Below are 9,171 nucleotides of genomic sequence, written 5' to 3'. Positions count from 1 at the left end.
CTATTTTTAATTTCAGAATTATTTTTTTTAGAACAGAAAGTTTTAACAGCTTTCAGTATAATTTTATCAAGTACTGATTAACTCATAATAGTTTTAAACCAATGCAAGGAAAATTTTTTATAGAGTTTATTATTTTATGGAAAATTTTATACATAATTTTTTTTTTTATCTTGCAGTAAAAAGTAACCATTATCAATTAATTAATATTCTTTCATACCGAAATATATTTAAAGTTTGAAATTGAGTTTAATATTTTTTTAATCAAATAACTTTAAAGTAGGGTTTAAATAATCTCTAAATGAAAACGCAGAGAACGGGCCACTTAACATTTTTGTAATTTTAGTGGATGATCCTTCAATTCATTATTTAAAAATTCATGATATGATTACTACTATATTGTAAATTGGAATCGAACATTTTTAAAATCACATGAAAAATACGAATCAATAATTGTGAAACTACAAAAGTTCATCCAACTACACAAAAAGATTTTTTTCTGCGTTTGCTTAAAATGATATATAAGCACAGGATCCTCTGAATTCATCAACACAAAAAATTGTTAAATATTTTTTTCTTCTCCTTAGAATAACTGTATTCCCAAAAAGGTTTAAACAATGAATTCGGTGGGTAAGGCTAAATGCCTGAACCCTTAATTTAAATATAGTCAGTCCCTAAATTTGAACCATCGAATTTCGCAAATTCTTCTAGCATTATTAATTAAATTAAAAACAATGTTGGATCAAAAATCCGATTTTTTTTTTGTTGATATTTCCGATCAATTTTTTAAAAAAATTCGCAGTTGTATTCTTAGAAAATGGGATGCTTCTAAATACACACAAAAATCAAGAATAGCAGAACAAAAAGCTAAAAATCAGGACAAAATATTTTTCATCAGAAATATCAGGACAACTACGAACCCTGGCATTGGAAAAGCTTCTTTTGGAAAATTTTAGTTTACACTTAGATTCTAGTTTCATAAGCTTGTTAAAATATTATAACTTTTTTTGTGTTCCTCTCCCTGAAAACTAAACGCCTTCTACTGGCCTATGTCCTTATTAATTTTATTTTAAAGGAATCGTCTGCAGCATTTTTTAAATCAAGAATTAATTTAAATCACTACACTTTTTGCAAGGAGTTTTAACAGGACAATGAGACAATTTCCCCCCCCCTCCCCCACCAGAGTACGGTCTTGAGCTCAATAAATAAATTACTCTACTGTGTTGTTTAATAACGTAACGATAGCGATTAATAGCTGGGAACTTTTACATCTTCACAAAAAGAACAATACAAAACGTTTATTTAAATCTACATCTCTTTAAACCATCGATAATTTTAAAAGCAATCAAATCTCCATACTAGAAATAAAATCGGTTAATCTCTCTTTATTTTTAAGGAGAGAAAAAACAGGAAAAATCTTCCAATGAATAACAATTATTTCTCAATTTTCACTAAGCCAGAATATAAACCGGAGCTTCTAATAAACTCTTCGCCAGACTTCAATCGATTATTCTCTGTACCGACGAAAAACAAGCAGCGGTTTCCTCCAATACGCGTGGCAACGTACACTGCAGTCGGAGGGGGAGGATGGAGTGGAGGTGGGGGTAGTAGGTGACATGCGTACGCAGGACCGGTCGATCTCAGGGGAGAAAATACCACGTGACTCACTCCACACGTACTTCTAAGGACCGGCGCACACGTACAAAAGCGTACGTCTTTAGCAATGGATAGGAAAAGGCGAGCCGTTAAAAAAGAAATCTTTGACCCTTCTGATGATGATGGGGCCCGTGCCCCTAAACAGGCCGCAAGCCCCGCACAAGAGGCAACCAGAGCCCAAATAATAAGCTTAGAATCACAAATGAGTAAACTAAATAAGTTGAAAAATGATGGGAAAGTAGACGAAAAAGCAGACTTCCAAATACGATGTTTGGAGGAAGAATTGAAAAAGGTGACGTACTTTTTTTTGTTGCTTTATATATTTCTCTCCTCTCTTTTGCATGGCACATTCTAGACTAGATTCGTGCATTGCGTATAGTGATGGGTTTGCAAATGAAGGAAGGAGTTTACATTGTTATTTCAGTTGCGTTCAACAAATAAGAGGAATTTAAAAATTACTTTTATACGTTTAGTGAGTGGTAATAAATTCTTCTACGAGCGTTCATTCTTTTTTATTTTTGGGTTGTTCATTCCATTTTCCATTCTTTTTTATTTAACTTTTAAATGAAAATAAAATTATGGTTAAATTATGTAACAGTAAATTTTTTTAGAAATGTACGAAAAATAGTATTAACTAAATTAGTATTAATTATATTATATAATTTTTAATTACAGTATCAGTATAATAGTATCATCTTTTTTTTTACATGTCTTCATTGAAAAAAATGTATAAAATGAATAATATACTTCGAAAGTAAAAAAAAATTCAGAAATATTAAAAAACCTCTAAACTGTTAGGTAAATTCACAAGCTTTAGTGCAAAATTTAATCATCCTTATTTTAAAATTTTAAAGGATAAGAGTTAAATTTTTTTTCTTCTCGAAATAATGTTTTAATTGTTGAACTGAAGTCCCCCCCCCCGCAAATCAAAATTTATAATGTATTTATGTTTATACGAATTTATCCTTAAATTTAAGAAAGCGTCTCTGTAAGTCTTTGAAATGAAGTCTTCAAGTTTAATATTTTTAGATAAATAAAAAGCTATCGATACAAGATTTATTTAACCCTCAACGCATCGTGGTCAGCGTTGTCCCCTTTCTTTTTTTTGGGGGGGAGGGGAGGAGACATGAAAACGCAAGAATTAGAATTTTTTTTCGAAATAATGTTTTAAGTGTAAAACTTTTTCCCCGCAAATCAAAATTTATATTGTATTTTTATTTGTATGAATGGGTTCTTAAATTTAAAAAAGCGCCATTCAAAGTCTTTGAAATAAAGTCTTTCAGTTTAATATTTTTAGATAAATAAAAAACTATTGATACAAGATTTTTGTTAATCCTCAACGCATCGGGGTCAGCGTTGTTCCTTTTCTCTTTTTTTTCCGGGGGAGGGGACTCGTTATTCGCTACACTTTTTTGATTACTGAAATTGAATAAGATAAGCTCATCAATTAATTAAAAATAAAAAACATTAATTTAAATGTTGTCATATAACTATTTTATTATAAAATTTTCAATAAGTTCTAATCTATTTTTAAATTTTAAGAAATTCAGGCACATTTCGTCTGTTGCGAGAAGTTATAGGTTTTCTTTGCTGAAATTGATTTATGTTAATTCTAATCATTGCAAAATTAAATATGAAAAAAAGTTATAATTATGAAATGGACGCAACAGGAAAAGGACGAGCCGATTTTTTGTTACGGATAGTAATAATGCGCAAAATAAAAAAACGAATCACCTTGAATAATTTTTGATCTAATGATCGGATCTTCATGTTCTAGGACTCCATCTTAATGGTTTGAGGGTGTTTATCTCAAATATGGTAATTAACTTGTGCAGACGATATTTTAAGTTACGAAATCAGACACAGAAACGTACTTTGTCTGGGGTATCCGCTCACCTGGAAAGTCATGAAAAATCATGGAAAGTCATGAATTTCGGTTTTGAACAAAATTTGTCATGAAATGTCATGATTTTAACTATTTTTTTTAAAGAAAATCATGGAAAGTCATTGATTTAGGTCGCCAAAAAATCAAACTTTTAAAATGGAATTTAAAAATACCCTCCCATTTCATGGTGTTCCGAATATCTGAATTTGTAATAAATTGTAATCCACATTAAATCCAATTTATTAAAATGTAAAATGTTTTTATCATGTTTTAAATGAAAGAAAAAACACCATTTTTAGAGCGAATTATCTTTTAAACTTCTGTGATTTCAAAATTTTTGTTATTATTTATTTTTGATTTTATCAATTTAAAATTCTTGCTGAAGCAAGCCAGACATTGGCGAATTTTTTTAAATTCCGAAATGAGAACAGAAAAATCAGGAGTATTTCTTTCCTTTGGGACGAACAAGAAAAGTATCTTTAGAATATAATTCTGCAGAAAAAAATTATTTTCTTTTGTATTTTTTTCGACTATTTTATCGCTTCAACTCTTTCTTTACTCTGTTTTTTTTTTTTTTTTTTTTTTTTTTTTTTTTTTTTTTTTTTTTTTTTTTTTTTNTTTTTTTTTTAATTTAATATCTTTAAATATGACGATACAGAATATAACAGTTTTGGTTATACCGATCATTTCAATTCGTATTATTATAATGCTTTTTTAAATTTCTTGTGTTTTTGTCAGAGAAAATAGTAACTTTGTTAAGTCATTAAAAATTCTGGGAATTAGTCATGGAAAGTCATGAATTTGAAAATCCAAAATGTAGCAGATACCCTGTCGACAGATTCGGATTTTAGACCCCCTAAATAGAGAGGGTAGCCGCAATCTGGGAAATATAGACCCTATAGTTTGGTCAGGAGAGTGATCCAAAGTTTGGACACCCTAGTGTTAATTTATTTTTTGATTATTTCGCCACATTTCCTGAACTTTTTAAGCGAATTGAAAAATCTTCGCACTCAATTATAAAATCCGTTTATACAATGATAATCTTCGTTAATAAATTAATTAAATAAATTAATATCCATGCCAAAAAATTAATAACTATTTACTATTTTTTATTATTCATAATATAAACAAATAAGAGAATTATGTTTAAATTATTCCCTTTTTTCATAGAATTATTTCATTTTTCATATTATATTCATCATAGAATTATACATTTATAAAAAAACTGAATTTAAAATTTGAATTTAGATTTGTATCATTTTCTTTTAAATGTTTTTGCTTAATAGGGTTATTTTTGCCGAATTTTTTTATTGTATTTTACTACTTATTGATTTATAAGGAAGTTGATACTAGGGTCTGGGCGAGATCGGAGTTAGATATCGTCGGGTATTATTGAAAGTTTCAATTAAACTAATTTGTATTATTTTTACATTGGTCAATATTTTTGTTATCTAAACGAAATTTGTCGTCACTCGCGAAAATATCGTATTCGATAATTGGTGTTATCGATAATGTTTTATTTTATTTTGTAACCGGCATTGAACAGCCGATCCAATTCTGAGTTTACGACTATCAGTGTTCAATTCTTTACCCTCGTAATTTTAAACCAATCCCAGAAGACACGGAAACTTCTGGATAAAGCATTGGGAGGAACTAACTCCCATTTGCGTTACGCGGAGAGGAAAACCTCCCACGTTTAACCCGACGTCAAGAAGATTCTAACCCATGATTCGTCTGCCCCTGATATTGACATTTTACTGAGGATATTTTACGTCAGCACTGTGGACGGTGCCGGGAGTAGAATTCGTATATCAACCAGCCTCCGCTGCCATTCGAACCTGGGTGACTCATTGAGAAGCGTAAGCTTTATCCCCTTCTGATAATTATCGATTATAATATAATATCGATAGTGTTTTCATTTTATTTTATAACCGTCGTTGAACAACCGATCCAATTCCTAGGGCTTACGACTACTAATGTTCAACTCCTGGACACCCAGAGGTATTGATTTGTTAGGGAAACATGGAGGACTTTGAGACTTGACAGATTTAACAGGCATCAATCCCCATTTACTACACGGGGAGTCTTCGGCCGGCGAGGATCGAACCCACAACCTCTTGGACATGGGACTAGCGCCCTACCGACCAGGCTATCCCGGCCCCTCGATAGTGTTTGCGACTAATCGTATTCGATGTTTATCAATATCAAGTACAATCGCCATATTACCATGTCCTATAATTATCATTATCGTTTTAGATCGCGAAATAATCGTGTTCGGGATATACGGTCATCGATAATGAGCGAGATATTATCGTACATTTGTATTTAATCGTAAGAAATTGTATTCACGATATATTTCTAGGATACTTTTTTCAAATGTCGTTACCATGACGTCAAAATAGATTCTATATTTTACAGTAGATTAAAATATTCTTTAGTTCAGAAAAATTCCATTGAGATTTAAAAATTGGCGATTCATCGCGAGCAAATATGATAGCAAACAGAGGCTAGCCTGTATGATTGTTAGGAAATATTGAAAAAAGCTATCGCAAGATTTAAATAAAAGTTATACATTTTCGCTAATACTTAGAAGTACAATTGTCTGAACTGAACTGTATAAAACAGCTGGGTACCTGAGGCCGTTTGCGGCCCTTTTCCCATTCCTCTTTAGCTTGAACTTTGTGTTGTTTCGATGAGGTAGGTGGTGGTATACAAATGAAGTAAAGGGTTATTCATGTGGATAGATGATCATTGAGTTCTGACTGTGTAGTTATATGCAGCTGGGTGATAAAAGCATAATGTAAAAAAAAAATAGTGCGTTGAGTCCCTCCGCGCGGAAGAAGTTAAACTTCGCAACCTGCGACGTTAATTGTAGAAGAATCAGCAGTCGTAGAAGGATCACTAGTTCTATTCAACGACTCTTTTTCCTGCTCCGCTCGCTTCCGTGCTCTGTAATCACGGTAATATTGTGCATTTTTCCCTCGTGGACCTCTTGAACCAGTGGAAGTGCTTGTGGTTGCCTCATCGTCTCGCCCTGGAAAATGTATTTGTATTAATAATGTATGTGAATGCGTCATAATGTAATTTCAGAAGAGAAAACCTAACAATCAATTGATATTCACAAGAGACGTACCTTGACATAACCTTAAATCCGTCGCATTGTCCGTGGGATTGTTTTCACTCATTTTTTACAATTGTTATCCACTAAATTTGAAAATAAAAAATACTACCCTATTAAATTATATGTGTATCAAAACAAACTAAAAAAATATTTATAGAAAAACAATACTTTTATGACTTTTATTATTTTTATGCTAGTGAGAACCAAAACAACATGAAAATAATGAGGAAAAACTGGATCCTACCACGTGATTTCCCGGCCAATAAAAATGTAGCGTTAAACGTTTAACGCAACCTTGTTGAAAGTCGCATAAGAAGTATCACCTCAAAAATATGAGAGATAACTTAAGCTGAGCTTGTATGGTGAAAATGAGGTTATGTGTATGCTATTGATTACGGGAATATGATGAGCACAACTGTCTATCTATAGCATTTTTTTATACATATGTTTGAACTATTTAATCATAGCAGGGGTCTGTTAAGAAGAAATTTGGGTCCGTTAACGGACCCTTCACAAAATATCTTTTCATAAAATCGGAACCTTCACAAAATATCTTTTCATAAAAACGGACCCTTCACAAAATATTTTATCTTTTAATCGGACCCTTCACAAATTTGTTTATCTTCATTATTGTTTTGTTAATCGAATAAATTCGTCCCAGGAAGGGGTGGGTGAAAGAAAGACAGATGTAAACGAACTAAATTTTGTTTTCGGCAGACGCTTCTTCCTTTATTCGTCCGAAATGAATATTCTGCCTTCAGTAGTGTAGGCTAAATACCAAATATTTGTATGTTGCATCGCTAATTTAGTAGCTAAATTTACTGTCCATGTTTTAAAATTTAATTTTTTAAATTATAATTTTACAGTGTTGAGCATGATCTTGTATGTCTTTACAATTTAAAAACTCATTGAAAAAGTTTTTTTTTTTTTTTGCAATAACGGACCCTATTTGCACAAATTCACAGAAATGGACCCTGGTTGAAAGAATGTGACTTAACTTTTATTTTATATGCACAAATTACGAGTAATTTTTTCACAATTTTACAAAAACGGACCTTTCACAAAATGTCTGGACAGACCCCTGCATAGTGATAAACAGAGCAGTTCTTTTGGACAATATAGGCCTATACATTAAAACATAACAGCGGCTTTTATTGTCTTCCACCACAGTACGAGTTAGCACTTATAAAACTTTATCTGATTTTTTTTAAAAAAAAATATTAATATGTTTGTGATTTTTTGATAATTTTAGGCTCAGTCAAAACTGAGAAGGCTCTTGAACGAGGCAGAGCGCCAAAGAAGACGAAGAGAGAGACTGAGGGGTGGTGGGCTGATCAAAAACAATTCTCGTCATCAGTCCACAGATGACGGTGTCATGTCTGCTCTCAAGTCCTGCAACAGATTTCAAGATTTTGTCAAAGAACTCAACTGTCTGGGATATAACCTCACTCCCAGTAATGAAAATGGAGAAATAGATCTAGGTATGGCTTGTGAAATATCCGTTGCTGTCGAAACGTAATTGTTTGTTAAACACTAAGCTGGAGTAATGTATTATAAACTGACTACTACATTCAACTAAAGGGCTTGGAGTAATATAATAATAAGCCACATTTTCAAATAGTTCAGGAAGAATACGAGTTTTGCTCCTGGCTCGCACGGGCCACGGTGGTGACGTAAAATATCCTCAATGGTTGACAGATCCTGAGTTAGAATCTCTTTGCCATCGGAATAAACGGGGGAGGTTTTTGTGGTTTTCCTCCCGATACAACGCAAATCTTGGTTATTTCTATCTTAAAGCTCTCCATGAAGGCTAGTTTGTCTTAATGCCTGATCCAGGAATACCCTTTGTCTTCTGGGTCGGGTTCAAAATTATAAGACCTCGAAGTTGAACATTGATAGCCGTATATATTGAGAATTGAGTATTTGGAAACAATATTAGGAACACTTTAGTGTAAAAATGTCGCCTTTGTAAAACGACATCCTATTTCAGTGATGTGATTCTTTCGCGGATTTCCGCTTTTTTTCAGATTTTTCCGTTTTTCTCGCTAATTTCAGCGGAAAATATTTTTTGTACAAATTAAAATATTTTATGAGGAATTTAATTTTCCGCAGAGCGAAAGTATTGAAGTCCTCATTCCACCCTCTGAAGTTTCTCTCTAACAGGGTTGCCACTCCACAGGGAGAACAGGGAAAACCTGGAAAATACAGGGAATTTAAAAATCACCTAAAATAACAGGGAAAATGCAGAGAATTATGATTTTTTCTTTACAAACTGGGAAAATACAGGGAATTTTGTTTCTTATTTTTGTCTTCTAAAAAATGGTGACCACTTAAAGTGTAATCTATGGGATATTCAACCATGATATTTCAGCTATACTAAACTATTTCATTTACTATAGCATTATTTAAGTATATTCAGCTGTTTTTCCAGCAATTAAAACTAATAAATATAGTTAGCCCAATATAGCTCACACAAGAGCACAGTAATTGTTGTTTCCTCTTAATATATAGT

General features: G+C 32.1%; 1 protein-coding gene across 1 annotated transcript in view; it reads left to right on the top strand.

Moving 5' to 3' along the window:
• Positions 1–1,558: 1,558 nt before the first annotated feature.
• LOC107440152 (uncharacterized) overlaps positions 1,559–9,171 on the top strand; it is a gene marked incomplete in the record, with an annotated part of 13,796 nt that continues 6,183 nt past the window's right edge. Inside the window, 2 exon segments of the mRNA XM_043043367.2 lie at positions 1,559–1,945; positions 7,912–8,140. Of these exon segments, the coding sequence (XP_042899301.2) occupies positions 1,721–1,945; positions 7,912–8,140 (454 nt within the window).

This window comes from Parasteatoda tepidariorum, chromosome 10 (genome assembly GCF_043381705.1).
Source record: "Parasteatoda tepidariorum isolate YZ-2023 chromosome 10, CAS_Ptep_4.0, whole genome shotgun sequence".
Taxonomy (NCBI): domain Eukaryota; kingdom Metazoa; phylum Arthropoda; class Arachnida; order Araneae; family Theridiidae; genus Parasteatoda; species Parasteatoda tepidariorum.
The sequence above is the reverse complement of the archived record's forward strand: the minus strand, read 5'-3'. Positions and strand labels throughout refer to the sequence as shown.